This window comes from Heptranchias perlo, chromosome 6 (genome assembly GCF_035084215.1).
Source record: "Heptranchias perlo isolate sHepPer1 chromosome 6, sHepPer1.hap1, whole genome shotgun sequence".
Taxonomy (NCBI): domain Eukaryota; kingdom Metazoa; phylum Chordata; class Chondrichthyes; order Hexanchiformes; family Hexanchidae; genus Heptranchias; species Heptranchias perlo.
This window is the reverse complement of record NC_090330.1, coordinates 39,904,963-39,921,923: the sequence shown is the minus strand read 5'-3', so window position 1 is coordinate 39,921,923 and position 16,961 is coordinate 39,904,963. Positions and strand designations below refer to the sequence as shown.

Genomic DNA, 16,961 nt, shown 5'->3' with positions numbered 1-16,961 from the left:
AAGTACTCTCAAGTGGAACCCCGCTGGCTTTAATTGCCTGCGGGATTCCCACCAGCGGGGCTTGCGCGCGCAGCCCCGCACGTCAGCGCGGTACCCGGAAGTGGGCGGGATTTCGGTGCGATCCGGTCACGTGACCGGCTATCGGGATTTTCGGGGCCCCCCCGCTGGAAACCCGCAGGTAACCCGACGCGAAAATCGAGCCCCTCATTGTTGTTCATTACAAGTGGCTGATAGCGATGTCTCTAGTAATGCTAACTATTAGGGCATTAACTTGATGTAGATGATATAAAAATGGATTATGGAACAGTTGTTAAAAAAAAACCTTCATATTATTTTCAGAAATGTTAACATCATTTGTGGCTTTCCCCAATAACCCATGGATGAACAAGGTGATGTGACACTGAATTGTACAGACCAGGAAGGCCCCGGGTTCGATAACCAACTAGTCTGTGTAATTTTAGCAGATCTTAGCCAGTGCGGTAGTAGGGTTGCTACAGTTAGCTTCAGGATTGCTGGGCGTGGAAGGGAAAATCTCAAACCTGATCGATTTCCAGTGGGCCCCCTACTTACAATTGCACCTGTATAAATGTCTTTTGAGGACGGGATTGGGCTCAGCTTTGATTTCGCACCCTCGGGACCTTCCTGGTTTGCATGTCAAATAGTCTGCCGACACTCGTTATCTGGGCTCTCCCTTGATTGACCAGTTGGGCAATGTGCCGAAGGGTTTCCAGCAGCCTTAGAACTGTGCCTTCAGGAGAATATGAGAAATGGAGAAAATGAAGTATCAATGCTTTTTTTCTTTCAATTTTTGTAGGTAGCAGAGATCACAGAAGAGTTAAATACTTTGCCAAAGAGAGCGCAATTGGCTGCTGCTTTTATCACCTATCTGTCTGCAGCTCCAGAAGATCAGAGAAAAGCCAGTTTGGAGGAATGGATGAAATCATCAGGCCTTCAAAGTGAATATAATATATATTTTAAATTTGTCTGGTGACTTTACATTCTGCTGAAGAACATGCTGTTGTTCTTTCCTCCGTCCCACTAGTCGTAATGCTCTTACACATTTCAATTACATTAAGCATAATAGATTGTCTATAACATTTTCTATTTTTGTAAGCTAGTTACCTACATTTTCAAACCAGTACGATGCTGAAACATTAATTGTTTGGAATTAGAACAGAATCATAATTATAGAATTATGCTGTTGTGTTGTATTTAAATGGCTTGGGAAATGTGACAGATTTACTTTCTAATTAATAAAATCTTATCAGCTAAACTATGGTAGCTGATATGACAGTTGTCTTATCATCAAAACTATACCTTTTCCAGCTACAGATAGTTGGGGCTTTAGGCACTTGGCCTGAGTATTGTAGAAGAATAAGAAAGTAGGATTATTTTACTGATAATATGAACCTGGCTGCATAGCACACAAGGCTCTCCATGACCATAGATAACTATTTTCTATTGGAGTGAAAATAAATGTTGAGAATCTGTGCCTGAATACTTGCAATCCTGCTCTGCAGCAGTAACAGTGGAAATCGCGATCTGCTGCCGATCTTGGCTGGCATCCAGGGAAGCATCTCGTCCATCAGCACTGCTTGTTCAGCTTTCAAATATCAACTCCTCTACTATGTGGGCATAGTTACCCAGTTAATAGGGTGCATATATGTGAATCATACAGCAACCATGAAGTACCAGATGAGATTAAATTGTCAGATTTAATAATTATGTACTGCACAGTGTGCAAAGACAATCACTTTTTAGAAAACCACGGTAGCAACTGTGAGCAATCATTTTTTCTTCTTTGCTGTATTTTCTAAATGAGAAGGGATCAAGAATTCTAAAGTGTATTTAGCCAAAAGAGAACAGTAGCTGGGAGGGGAGGGGAGGGGAGGGGGAACACTGGTTCGGTGGTGACATCGCTCTGGAAGTGAACATAAGATATAGGAGCTGGAGTAAGCCATTCGACCCCTCGAACCTGCTCTGCCTTTCAATAAGATCATGGCTGATCTTCAACCTCAACTCCACTTTCCTGCCCGATCCCCATATCCCTTGATTCCCCTAAAGTTGAAAAGATGGTGGAAATGACGGAGGATGATCCGTTGAATGTGGAGGCTGATTGGGTGGAAGGTGAGAACAAGGGTGAACCCTTATCATGGCTTTGGAAGAGAGGGGAAGGGATGAGGGCGGAAGTGCGGGAAGTAGGGCGGACATATCTGTAATTGCCTTGGTATTTGTTTGAGCAGAATTTGATCTACGTCGCTTTCTCTGCACTGAAAGTGAGCAGCTGATTTGGAAGAGTGAAGGATTACCTTCAGATGACCTGTCCATAGAAAATGCTCTTGTCATCTTGCAGGTAATTTAACACATTTAACGTCCTTTTATTGCAAATATTATTAATTTGTTCTATACAAAATGGAGTCTTGTATGTTTAGTTTATTTGCTTCACTCATTCAGAATTCTGATTATATCTTTTTGAGAAGACTTTTTTTAAAAAGGCACAAACAAAATTTGGAACGCCTATGGTTTACACAGATAAATTGCCTCAGTTGGTTTCAGTCTTTTTGTGTTTTGTTCAAATTGTTTTTGCTATTGCATTGACTTTTCTAATTAGTTAAAAGCATTAACATCTGTGTGTACCATACTGTATTTTGAGCCCAATTATTCAGCTCATGTAAGCTAACTAAAGATCCAAATGATATAAAGTTTATTGTATTATTAAATCTGTACCTGCAATTATAAAACCTGTTTGGTTCATCAATCACAGAGAACTAAATGGAAAAGTATTTCAAAAATACAAAACAATAATTGGATTGTTTCTTATGAATTGTTCATCAGTTTCTGTTCTTAAAAGAAATACAATGGGGTCAATTTTAACCCACCACCCGGCAGAAATAGGAGCATTCTACCTTACTGCTCTGTGCTGGCGATGTTTTAACTGCCCACTGCAGTTAGGTAGCTGAGGTGCTGGCCAGAAGCAGGTGGAGCCTCTTGAAATAATGAGAATCGGGGTCCGATTACGTCAATGGTACCACAATTCCATTTTAACCTGGGCCTGAGTGGGGAAGCTGTTGGCTTTCCCATCAGGTAAAGGCAGGTTGGCAGAACCCCCTCCCTGCAACTACCTGCTTACCTGCAGGCCTTTCTTTGGTGCCAGCTGCAACTTCCGGCTGCTTGAGCTTTCACTCCCGCCCACTGGCCAGCGACCACTTTCTGTCCGTTTCAGGGGGCCATTTGACCAGCGGCATGCAGATGGGGCCCAGCAGTTAAAATACCCTGGGCCTCAAGTTTAGGCCTGCTAGTCCATTTTTCACTGGCCCCGTTCCCTGTCCTCACTCACCCGAAACACACTGGTGGTTGAAATTGATGCCAATTTCTTGTAAGTCAGGTACATACTATGGTGCAACACCCATATATTTGTGCCAGCATTCAAAATATAGCACTGTGAAAGTACAAATACCACAGTTAAATATCAAATTTAACCATCAGTTTTAATATTTTTGAATAAAATATTAATGGTTATTTGCATCAGTTAAGTATAAACAAGAAATTATACTTTTTGTGAAGCTTACTTTGCTGATTTGGCATTTGTTTGTCAACTATTACTATTTGTCCCCAGGGCCCATCCAATAATAACGAAAGGTTATTGAATTATATATGCAAAATGCTTAAAAATGCAGTTGTCAATAGTAAAGTGAAATTATATATACTGCTTTATTCATTATTCTGCTCAGTATTTCACAATATTTTGTTGTATTGATTGCATGTTTTTCTTCAGTTTGTGTTAATTCTGTAATATCAATCATACTTTTCTTTTTTTCCATCATTTACTGCTTCGCAAATAGACCAATGAGTTGAAAATTAGGGTAAGGGTTCATTGTGTTTGCGATCTTTTCTGGGTTCATCTATTTTCCTTTTTGTAACCACAAAAGTCCACTCTCAGCTTGAACCTACTTATTTTACACTGCCATGTTAGTTTGAAATAGTCTGAATATTGTCATTTCACATGTGAATGCCCTACTTCCTGTTTAACAAATTCAATTTGTACGTTATGAAAGCTGATACCAACTTTTATTGGTAATAGCCATAGAATTACTTGGTCCAGTAAATGCAGCCAGTGGAATTAGTATTCATTTTGTGCTGTAGTGTGGGGCTGCATCAGCTGCAGAATGCTAATGTTTGCTGACAGATGTAGTCATTCAATGTGTGAAGCTCTACGACATTTTAATACACCGTGATAGTTTCATTTGTTTAAAGAATAAACATGTACTTTTTGGAGTATCATTCCTTTCTTGTTGAACTTTCAAATTAGCCTAATTAAAGTAAGGCTAGGTTCAACTTTGTTTTGAGTTGAACGTAACATGTCTGATTGTATAAGATTTGTAAAATCCTTCATAGTTTCTGAGCTATTAAAAAAACATTAATTATGAACAAATTACCTAATTGTCAGATTTTATTTGTATGCTTCATAGCATTAATTATTTCACTTGGAAGGCGATGTTGCTGATCAATCTTCATTAGAAAGCATTCTAGTTTGCTAAGAGTAATGGCCAATTTTAGTTCTATTTTTTGGGTTTTATGTCGCAGTTTTTTAGAGGAACATGGAAGATATGGTATTTATCGGTGAACCGTCCAAACAAATTATACATTTTCAGTTTTCATACATTAATTGATGAAATATTTAAAAGATAGCTTTCAAATTACTTTTCCATTATTCATTTTCAATTCTGATAGATGGTCAATCTTATAGCAGATAGAGGGGAAAAACTGCTGTAATTTTTTGGTGATCTTTATCACTTGGATCTCCGTGCTGTATTGAATATGTGTGCAAAAATGCATGTGCATTTTATTTCCTTTTTAAAGAACAGATTTCTGATCACTTGATACTGATTTTTTATTCTTTCAGAGTCGTATATGCCCATTCTTAATAGATCCCTCTTCACGTGCCACAGAATGGTTAAAGAGTCACTTGAAGGAGGCACGACTGGAAGTAATTAACCAACAGGTATTCATTCTTGCAGCAACTACAGGATTGTGTAATGTATAAAAGAAGAGCAATTCTATATTTCAGTAGAAAAAATAACTTTGGAACATGTTAGAACTCATTCCTTACCTGTTCTTTCTCTGATATATCAGCTAAAAATGCTGTCATACACTGTTCTGCATTAAAATGCTTATTTATTTGTGAGTGTCATTATTACTGTCAGCAAACATCCAAAACAAAGTATTGTGTTTTTAATACTTTTGGGTAGAAACCTAATTATTGAGAATTGCTTTAGACTACCAAGGAAGAAACATACGTGGAACTAGTTGAGCAAATACAGAATGCACCTGAGAAAGGGATGTTATTCAATATGCGTAGCGTTAATAAACCTAACTTAAACATAATATCTGAATTGTAAACAATTTTACAACACCAAGTTATAGTCCAGCAATTTTATTTTAAATTCACAAGCTTTCGGAGACTTCCTCCTTCCTCAGGTAAATGTTGGACTATAACTTGGTGTTGCTGGACTATAACTTGGTGTTGTAAAATTGTTTACAATTGTCAACCCCAGTCCATCACCGGCATCTCCACATCATAATATCTGAAAGCATAGAACAAGACAATAATCTATTGAGCACGTTCCCTCTACTCAAACAGAGAGTCTAACCAACCTTTTAATCTCCAAGAGAAAAATGTTCTGAAAACTCTTCTCCTGTACCCAATGTAAATTGAGCAAACTCCAGATTAAGTACATGAGAACAAGTGAAATCAGTTAATCAACACCACCAAGAATCAAACCTGGGATTAGGGGCCTATATTCCTTAGCGTGATTCTGGTGGCATGTAGCAATTGTGACCGGAATGGAGCGGCCCAAGGACTGAACTAAATTTGTCCTCTGGCCTCATCAGAATAAATTGGGTGAGCTGCAGGTGCCAATCTGACTCCCCAAGCAGCTCGTCTGTTGGGATCTTACCAATTTCACCCCATGCCGAGGCCCACAGGTAAGTCTAGAGTGGGGGGCTTGTGGGAGGCAACCGGGAGAGGAGGCCAGGGCAGGCCAGCAACGGCCCGCAGTTGTTTTATGGAGCCAGGAGGAGTACCCCTGCTCCTTCCGATGCCACAAAATACAAAAAGTTTCAAAGTTCTTGTGCCTGTTATGTGCGGCCTCCAGCAGTCCATTTAAGGACTGTGCTTAGGCTGCTTAAGACCTGTAGAAATAGAAGTCAGAACTTGACATCGCACGCTCTGACTAGTGTAAATGAATTTACTAATACGGCTTGGAAATGAGTGCAGGAACTTCATTTCAATATTGAGCTGAGGCCATCGCTCGTTTCAGGGGGCTGCCTTTAAAAAAAAGAGAAGCCCCGACCAATTTAGTAATGGCCCAAATGCCCATGCAGATTGGGTACGGGCCTCTGCCCTGCTAAATTGGTTATCGTTGCACTGGTTTTAAGCCCATGAAACATCGTTAAATTTAGACCCCCATCTGTCTGAATGGCTTAGTCATCAACTTGTTCATTGGATGAGTTATATCACAAAGATAAGTATAATGAGGGAGGCCATTTGGGCCATCCAGTTCATCCTTCCATGTCCTGGAATACTTTAAGAAATAGGTGTGGAAATTGGAAATACAGTGGCAGAATTATTTTCATCTCAGTGGATACAGAAATGGTACTGTTTCACTGGAAATTAATTGAAAGAACAAAGATTTTTTAAAAAGGCCAAAAATATGATTCTCAAAATTATTGACCTGTTAACTTGATATCTACTGTAGGTAATATTGGAATATATAATACAATTGAAGTATATTAAACAAGAAAAATGGTAGTAATTCAAAGCCAACAGGGATTTATGAAAAGCAGATTGTACCTTGCAACACACTTATTGAAAATGGTAATGTAGCAAGAGTTGATGGAAGATTGTAATATTCACTAAAAGCAAAAAAAGGTAAAGTTCCTCACATGGGACTTGTAGCTAAAATTAAAGATAATTGGGTAAACCGAGAATACTGCATTGGAGGTTGTTGAATTAGATGCATTAAGTGTCAGTCGTGGCTCAGTAGTAGCGTTCTTGCCTTTGAGTCAGAACGTCATGGGTTCAAGCCCCACTTCTGGGATTTGAGCACATCATTTAGGCTGACTTTTCAATGTTGGACTGAGAGTGCTGCATTGTCAGATGTGCCATCTTTCGGTTGAGACGTTAAACTGTCTGCCCTCTCGTGGATGTAAAAATATCGCATGCCTTTTTTTGGGCTTTCTTTGCCTACAGTGATGGAGTTATTGATGAGATGCTGAGTGTTTCTTGAGAACTACTAGCTATGCAATTGGCTACTGTGCTTTTCTAAACAAGAATGCAAGAACAAGAAGTAGGTATTGGAAGAGTCTGACATGATGCCACCCTCGAGTAGTGAGAGGTTTACAATGATGGTGAAAGATGTGTCATACCTGAATTTGGTTGCTTTTGCTAATTTTGGCAAGGACAAAAGCCTGTAAAGATAAGGAAGCATCTCATGTGAGCCTGCAGCTGGCTGAAGGGAAAGTCTGTGTATCTATGTTACAGGCATGCCTTTGCACTACACTGTAAAAAGATAAGTACAGCAGTCATTAACCTTGGCAAACTTTGGGATGAATTTCTTTCTCATCTGGGAGGATGACCTGCTATTTGCAGAAAGTACATTGACCTGCTTGGCCACCTCTTCCCAGGTATCCCTGACCACAGCCTACTGAGGAGAGATGCCCTCACATCAAGAAATGTCATGTCTTCTTGCCATCACCTCCCTCAGCATGATTTCCAGACAGTCTCAGTCCTATTCCCTAGGAACTGGCAGACTCCTGAATTGTCTCACCCAGCAGGAAAATCAAAATGCTAAAACTGTACATTTATGCTCCTGCCCAGAAAATCTCAGTTTCTGCACTTCCAGCATGTGAGTCAAATTACACTGGTAATGCACCAGCTGTATGTAAACGAGGGGACCTCAGTGTGCCAGAAATGCACCAGGGAAAATGCACTTACACTGCTGATGCTCTTCTCGCAGAATTTCACAATGCAATCAGAAGCTGCTAATCGAAATATTTAAACACTTGTTCAAGTTGTGTATTGATATCCTGCATATGCAATACCTCTTGATAGAGAAAAGTGCTACTTCTGTGTAGACTTGTATATTAATAAGGATGACTATACCAAATTGATATAATCCTGAAACAAATTTTAGTGAAATCTGCTTACCACTGTACTTGTAGGTATTTAGGCTTGGTATGCATAATCTTTTGTTCATCAGTCTGCATAAAAGTTGTGGGTAACTTATTATTGAAGAGTATACCACCTCTTCATGTAACAAACATGTGCTTGTGTTGGGCATCTTTATGAGCAATTCATAAATAAGTAAAGTTTACTGTTTTTCATTTTTAAAAAAAATGAAAAGTATAAGTTGAACCTTTGTTTCACTGGACCACACATTTCAATATAAACCTGATTCCTGAGTATTAAATAGCTAACAAATTGTCTGTATTATCAATTGGACAGGATTCCAACTTCATTACAGCAGTAGAGCTGGCAGTGCGCTTTGGGAAAACACTAATTATACAAGAGATGGATGGAGTTGAGCCAGTACTATATCCACTGCTGAGAAGGGATCTTATTGCTCAGGGTAAGTGTCTGACCTGTTTCTAGACAGTCTTTTATGTTTAATTAAATAATTAATATGATGCTATTGGTAGGAGTATTGGGATGGGGGAAAGGGAAATCAGGCCTGGTGCTGGGAAAGAACAGGAGGCTTGGCCCTATGGTAGCAGGGAATGGGAAGCTCAGGTGTGTAGGGTGAGAGTTATGTATGGAACTGACGGATTGGTCCCTGAGGAGGCTTTTTCAAGTGTTCCTGACCAGAATAATAACGCTCCAACAATATCATGGATGCTCTTTGCTTAGCTCAAATATTTGTATTCATCTATAGCCTATAATCTTTTTAATATTATTTAGAGTATTCTGCATAAACTGAACCTAATTTTCATTTATGTTTATATATATATATAAACTGTCTGCTGTTAATTAGACTTGCCCTTGCACGTTTAGGTTTTCAAATTTTTTGCGTGGCCAGTTGTTGAACGTGTGAGCTGATAATGTTATAGTGAGGGGAACAGGGCATCTGGGACCTGAGTGAACAGGCCAAGCAACAGTGTATCTCCTTAACCAATCAGATTGAAGTATTGTGACATTAACAAAGCAAAGACTGAGAAGGAAGTGTAAATTAGAGTGTGTGAATTCAATGTCAAATCAGGTACAGAAAAAGAAATAGAGGGAAAGAAAGATTGGCTTGAGAGAGAAAAAATAGACAAAGGAAAAGTAAAAGAAAATGTTTTAAATATTACATTTTTAAAATCTCCAACAATTAAAACCTGAAGGAATGACCACCACGCTTGTAATAGTTAATTTTCAGTGCCAGAGAGATTTACTGGCAGTAATCAACACTTACCACGTCATTTAAAGAGTACTTTGACTGAAATGTAGAAGACTTAACTTTCTGTGGTGACTTCAGTTCATATCCACCGTGCAGTTACAGCGACTTCACGCCATTCAATGCATTTCAATGGTGAGGCAGACAGTGAGATGCTGTATTCGCGAAAACAACGGTGCAGCAGCGTATCCGGGACAGCAACTTCTGGATATCTGTGTTTAACCATGCATCTGCCCCTCTCCTGAAGTTTCCAGGGTCAGCTATTTCATAATTATTTACGACACCAAATGCAGAATTTGGATGTGTGCAGCGAGGTAGCTTAATAGTGGGACTCAACCAACCTTCCTCAACCTGTCCCAGCTGTTGGTCACCCTCAGTTCAAAGAAATATTTTCTGGTGTATGGCCTAAACTTTCCCTTCACAATGCTAAGCCAGTGCCGCCTTTTCCTGCTGCCTGATGTATCTGAAAGTATTCTTCAGATATACTTTTCCTAATCCGTTAAGTACCATATAACTGTAAGGTCCCCTGGAGATGTCTCTTTTCAAATTGAAGAGCTCTATCTTATCTAGTCATTTCTTACAGAGGGATGAGCTAATACTGGAAATCAATCTCATTGCTGTCCTCTGCAGAATCTGACTAGTCCCTTTTATATCACTATTATAAAGCCTTTGGGCCAGAAATTCTGGACAGAACCAATATTCTGCCCCATATTTTTCAGTTAGGCATTTTCCAAGGGGGTGGGGAAGTATGTGCAAATCTTTTGCCTGCATCCTGACATGGGAGCATCTCTGGAGTTCCCAGGCTACTCTGGAAATTCTGCCAAGTACACACTTTATAGCCCTTAGAAAGGCCCCATAATTGTTGATTCAACAGGTAATCGACCCCAGATTGGCATGGTGCTGCTTCGATGTTGTAACTGGTGATTTGGGATGAGTGCTGCTGTTGTAGCTGCTTCAACCATGCTAATGACTCTGTCCTGTGATTTAAAACAAAGTTGGCATCCTTCAGCAGGGCTATGGGTGAATTTGGGTGAATCTGGCCACACTTCCACTGGTGGAGAAAAGTCAATGGAATTTTGGCCCCTTTGTCTTTTTACATGGAGGATAGCCCACTGGAATGGGCAGCGAAGTGTTCCAGCTGCTGATGCATTATGTAATTAATGTGTCTTTTAAAGCAGAAAATGCTTAGAAAGCAGTACCAACTTTTAGAATTGATGCATGAAAAAAGACTAGGTATGATTTCAAAAGGCATATTTCTGAGGTAGCTCACTGGTACCAGCACTGGAACCTTCAGTCATTGTTTGAATTGCAATTACAAATATCAGAGTAAGTTCTAGACAACATATGATAACCTCTGGGAGATGGAAGGCACCTTCCTATCAGATCATCCCAGTGAAAAGTCAACAGCCAACAAGCTGTCTGCCCATGTTGCAAATATTATTGCAAACTAGTGTTCAATACTTGATTTGCTACTCCCATTAATTATGGGAGCATTGCTATCTCCCACCAGTGCTGTGGTGAATCCATTACCTCTTCTTTGATCCCTCTGACTTAGAGGAGGAAGAAGAGGTAGTGCTACAATTGCCGTAGTCATCCCAAATCTGCAGCATTATCTAGTAGCTCTTGCATTAGAGTACTGCAGTAGACTGCTTTTTATGTTAAAGTACCAAACAAATTCAATCGTGAAACATTTTTATGTACTGTAGTAGCTTTGATGCATGCTGGCCCTAATGAGAAGGATAATTCAAACAGTATTATTTTATTCATTTATTTTTCTGTGCTGTCAGATAGTCTTGATTTGATATTGGTCAAAAGGGTCAAAAATTTTGTTTGACACAAAATCCCAAAATAAATACAGTGCATATTGTTAGATTAATGCTGTTCATTGATGCATGCTGTATGTTTTCTTCTGTGTACAGTGCATAGTCTGCAGATTGCTAGCATAATATAATAAGCTTTGTGAAAGGATTATTGCATTTTTTTTTATCCAACCTTCAAGAAAATATATGCAGCTCCTTATGGAACTTTGTTCATCTGAGTTTCTGATTGATTGATTAATTAAAACTACACTTTTGTTCTCCTGATACATTTTGAATTTAATAAAGGGCCAAAACCAGGGTAGGAAATTTTGAAATAATATATAGTAGCTGCTTTCGTTATAAGCCAAAACGGATCAGAATTAAAACTCATCTTGAAAAATATGCCTCACCTATTATAAGGTTTCATTCATCTAAGTGTTTTTCATTCATTACAAACTTGAGCTTGTTTGTGTACAAGGCTTGTGTTTTTTGCCTAGCTATGTTTAAATAATAGTGCACACTAAATTGGGCCTTCTAGCGCCTGTTGTTTTGGCGCTACGCGGCCTCCCAGAGATCCAAGATGGCACCTTGGATGCGCATGCACACTTCTAGTGTGACGTGCGTCGGATGCCATCTTGGTAAAGCGTTTAGCACATGCGCAGAGGACGAACACCGGCATCATGTAAAATAGGGAGAAAATGAGTTTGATCAGTGTACAGCTCTGATTTAAAGTGATAAGTCCCGAAATGACGTCTAATGCTCCACTCAATGCACTGTCTTAACCATGACCATCCGAACGTGTCTTAGAGTTTCCTGGAGAACCCCCCACCAGCGCTATTTAAAGGAACCATGCAGGATTTACAGGTTAATTGCTGGACTATTGCTTCTGGCTGCTGATGCATTTGTACTTGTTTTTGGAGGTCTCCAATACTTGAATACTAGGATGAGGGGACATAGCCTAACGTTTAGAGCCAGGACATGCAGGAGTGAAGTTAGGAAATCCTTCTACACACAAAGGGTGGGAGAAGTTTGGAACGCTCTTCTGCAAATGGCAGTTGATGCTAGCTCACTTGTTAAATCTGAGATTGATAGATTTCTGTGAACCAAGGGTATTAACGGACGTGGGGCTAAGGCGGGTATATGGAGTTAGGTCACAGGTCCACCATGATCTCATTGAATGGCGGAACATGCTTGAGGGGCTAAATGCCATTGCCGCTTGCTGCCTCCTGTTTTGCGCTACCTTCTCCAAGAAAGCGGGACGTGTGTCTGAGTGATGTGCCTATCATGGTTGAATAGCTGCCTGTGTGTGTGGCCTGCAATTTGTGGGTGGGCAGCTTGCAACAGTGATAATGGGTAAGGATGAGAGTAAGCATCTGATTGGAAGAATTGAGTACTGATGGAAAGAGTTTGTTGGCATGTGGGTGATGGGTGGGGGGGTGGGTGATGTAGTGCATGGAATAGTGGATGCAGCTAGTGGTGTAGTTAGTAGGTGAGATTGGTGAGGTCTGGCATGCAGATTGGAGGATGTGGGATTTAGTTGTGCGCAACCTTTATTCAATGTTTTAACATAACTCATTAGTGTGTAAACGCATCTGTGTTTTACATGTGTAATATCTGATCTCTGTGCAGACAGTAGACTATTTTTAGCAAATAACAGGATCTGGCTACCTTTTTAAGAGATTTTGACAGGCTGTCAGAGACACATCCTGCCTTTGAGATTGGGGCTCCCCCTGCTGGTGAAAAGTACGAATGTCATTCATTCCTCATGGCAACACTGGTTTGGAATGCTGCTTTCCAGTAAGTACTGAGGCTGGACGAATGTCTCATACTGCCTGTGATGGCTGCGCCGGGCACGGGTTAATTGCGGATTGCGATACCCACGCCCTGTTTCAGGCCTTATCCAATTTAACCCCCAGTGTGTTGAGTTTATATTTTGTAATAGCACATCACCTGTGGAGATGCTCATGGTGAGTCGGAGGATATTCTGTTTTATAACAATAAGGGATAAGGGTGTTATGCAATGTTGGACATAAAATCAGGGCCGCTGATTTACAATAATAACAACAACTTGCATTTATATAGCGCCTTTAACATAGTAAAACGTCCCAAGGTACTTCACAGGAGCGTTACCAAACAAAATTTGACACCGAGCCACATAAGGAGGTATTAGGACAGGTGACCAAAAGCTTGGTCAAAGAGGTAGGTTTTAAGGAGCATCTTAAAGGAGGAGAGAGAGGTGGAGAGGTTTAGGGAGGGAATTCCAGAGTTTGTGGCCTAGGCAGCTGAAGGCACGGCCGCCAACGATGGAGCGATTAAAATCGGGGATGCAAGAATTGGAAGAGCGCAGAGATCTCGGAGGGTTGTATGGCTGGAGGAGGTTACAGAGCTAGGGAAGGTTGAGGCCACGGAGGGATTTGAAAACAAAGATGAGAATTTTAAAATCAAGGTGTATCTGGACCGGGAGCCAATGTAGGTCAGCGAGCACAGGGGTGATGGGAGGACGGTGCGAGTTAGGATACGGGCAGCAGAGCTTTGGATGAGCTCAAGTTTATGGTAGATAATGGGAGGCCAGCCAGGAGAGCACTGGAATAGTCCAGTGTGGAGGTAACAAAGGGTTACAGCAATAAGGGTTTCAGCAGCAGATGAGCTGAGGCAGGGGTGGAAATGCGCGATGTTACGGAGGTGGAAGTGGGCGACCATGGTATTGGAGCAGATGTGTGGTCGGAAGGTCATCTCCGGGTCAAAAAGGACGCCAAGGTTGCGAATGGTCTAGTTCAACCTCACAGTGACTAGGGAGAGGGATGAAGTCGCTGTCTAGGGAACGGAGTTTGCGTGGGGTCAAAGACAATGGCTTCGGTCTTCCCAATATTTAGTTGGAGGAAATTTTTGCTCATCCAGTCAGACAAGCAATGTGACAAATGATACACAGTGGAGAGGTTGAGGGAGGTAGTTGTGAGGTAGAGCTGGGTGTGATCAGCTTACCTGTGGAATCTGACGGTGTATTTTTGGATGATGTCGCTGAGGGGCAGGATGTAGATGAGAAATAGGAGGGGGCCAAGGATAGATCCTTGGGGGGACTCCGGTGCGGGAGTGGGAAGGGAAGCCATTGCAGGTGATTCCCTGGCTACTACTGGATAGATAAGAATGGAACCAGGCTCGCGCAGTTCCACCCAGCTGGACAACAGAGGAGAGGCTTTGGAGGAGTATGGTGTGGTCAACCGTGTCAAAGGCTGCAGACAGGATGAGGAGGGATAGTTTACCATGGTCACAGTCACATAGGATGTCATTTGTGACTTTGATAAGGGCTGTTTCAGTTCTGTGGATCCCTTAACATCATAAAAAAAAATTATCTGGTCATTAATCTCATTGCTGTTTGTGGGATATAGTGTGCATAATTTGCTGCATTGTCTATATTACAACAGTTACTACTCTTCAAAAGTACTTAATTTGCTGTAAAGCGATATTGGATGTCTTGAACTCGAGAAAGGCACTATATAAATGCAAGTTTTTTTTCTAATTTAATACTTTATCCCATACAATTTTTAACACTATGGATGCAGAGCAAGATGGTATATAATGTGTACCCGTTGGAGATAAATATCTGGGGTGGGGGGAGAACTTCCACAGGTTCCTGATCTCCTGCTATAACTTAAGTGGAAGATCAGTTGAAACCCTGGAGAAAAGGCATAAACTGACATTTTTAGCGGTTTACTCCATCCCTCCAATAGATCCACCAGTCTTTCATTGAATATATGCCAGTAGACCATGGAAATTCCAGGTGCTGATTATTTAGCAGTGCTGGAGAAGAAGTGGGATTTAACTACACTGAGGGTGCTCCTAGGTTTTAATTGCACTAGGACGATCCAGAGTTTTGGTAACACAGGGTGGCTAGTCAGAACTGGGTCATGGGTCCTAGAGTTTGGCAGCATTGAGGTGTGAGGTGCTGAGATTTTGCAACATAGGGCGGAGGCTGTGGTGTGGCATCATTGTGGAGGGGGAACCTGGGATTTGTCATAATTGGCTTGTAGAATGCAGGGTTTGGTTTACTGATGGATTCCTGAGGTCTGTCAGTATTAACGGGAGGGAGAATGCATGAGTTTGATAGCACTGGGGGGGGGTGTGGGGGGGTGAAGGTAGATCTTGCTTCACTGCTTCGTAAGTTTCTAAGAGATCTCTGCAAACACTGAATTCAGTGTTTTGTGATTGACTTCTGGATGTGTATATTTCTGCATCCGTTTCCCTCTCTGTCAGCCTGAGTCCCTCTCTGCCTATCTAACTCACAGCTAAATAGAATGTTTAGATTTTCTGCCTGTTAACAAAACACAGCAGAGCCTTTCTGTTTGCCTGAGAGACTTTCAAAATTAACGTCTTTTTTTATTTTGGGAGAAGAAATAAGAACTTAAGTTAGGAGCGGAAAGGCTACGGTTTGCAAATCCCATGGTAACTAATCATGGGCCATATTGCACAAAAAAATCTGAAATCTTTTTTAAAAAAAAATGATTGCAGTAGAACACAACTCACTATGCTTTATCTCACTTCCACTGAAACCCATATCCATGTTTTCACCCCCTCCAAACTCAACTTCTTCAACATCAACACCATCCATGCTAGCCTCCTGGGCTCCAGCCTGCACAGATTCCACGTTGTCGAAGGATGTACATACTGCCCTGCATGAAGTACTGCTTGCCTATTACCTCTTCTTCTTGACTTCTATTTTCTTTCTGTCCGCCAATGCATTGAATTCAAAACTTTCATCCTTCTTTACAAATTCCCTCCACAGTCTTGCATCTCGCCACCTCAGCAATCTCCTCCAGCCTTGTATTCCAGTCTGTGCCCTTCAGTTGTTCTACTCTGGACTCCTGTCCATCCTTCCTTCCCCTGCTCCACCATCGGCGACAGAATTTCTATTTCTTGTTCCTTTTCTCTGAGTCTCCTTCCACCTTGCAACTTCTCACTTGGCTTTTCAAAATCTCTACATCTCTCTGTTCACCATAATTTTGGTGTCTTACCTAACTTTTCCACTACTGCTTGACATCTGCTTTCTCTTGTGTAAAGCATCTTGGGGTGTTTAGTGAGTTAAAGGCACTTCATAAGTGCATTGTTGTTTAAATAGTATATCTATACAAATTTTATGTTTTTAAATTAGAGTGCACTCTGGTACTATAATTTAATTTTATGCCATGAATATTTGATTGTTTACAGGACCTCGTTATGTTGTACAAATTGGGGATAAAATAATTGACTACAATGAAGAATTCCGCCTGTTCCTGGCAACCCGCAACCCCAACCCTTTTATTCCACCTGATGCAGCTTCTATTGTCAACGAGGTTAACTTTACGACGACAAGGGAAGGTCTCAGGGGACAGGTAAAGAAGTAACGCCAATATTCTTTACTAAATTTTCAACATCTATACAATACTAGTAATAATCTGTAGGATTGCACATGACGAGTCAAAGGATATGACATTTTATGCTATGTTATGTATCATATAGCTACTTATTTATAGTGGTTGAATAATTAAATGTTTTTATAATAAAGTCTTACGGGAGTGTTAGTGGTACTATCGGGTCTAAATTATATGCTTATGTTCACATTTTACTGGAAATTATAAATCAAAAATTCTGATTGTTTGATTTGGTTATGTAATGAATTTTATATCTTTTTTAAAGTGCAGGATCTAGAGGACAGTGGTTGGGGAGTTGCTGTAAGTTGCAGGCAGGTAGGAGG

The 16,961-nt window shown here is 40.7% G+C and overlaps 1 protein-coding gene across 4 annotated transcripts in view; it reads left to right on the top strand.

Moving 5' to 3' along the window:
• The window catches only part of dync2h1 (dynein cytoplasmic 2 heavy chain 1), a 656,363-nt gene that overhangs the window by 247,522 nt on the left and 391,880 nt on the right, over nt 1-16,961 (top strand). For all 4 annotated transcript variants that reach the window (XM_067986146.1, XM_067986147.1, XM_067986148.1 and 1 more), the window contains exons 63-67: nt 815-956; nt 2,244-2,353; nt 4,904-5,002; nt 8,507-8,630; nt 16,436-16,599. In XM_067986146.1, the coding sequence (XP_067842247.1) occupies nt 815-956; nt 2,244-2,353; nt 4,904-5,002; nt 8,507-8,630; nt 16,436-16,599 (639 nt within the window). The remainder of the gene's footprint in view (nt 1-814; nt 957-2,243; nt 2,354-4,903; nt 5,003-8,506; nt 8,631-16,435; nt 16,600-16,961) is intronic.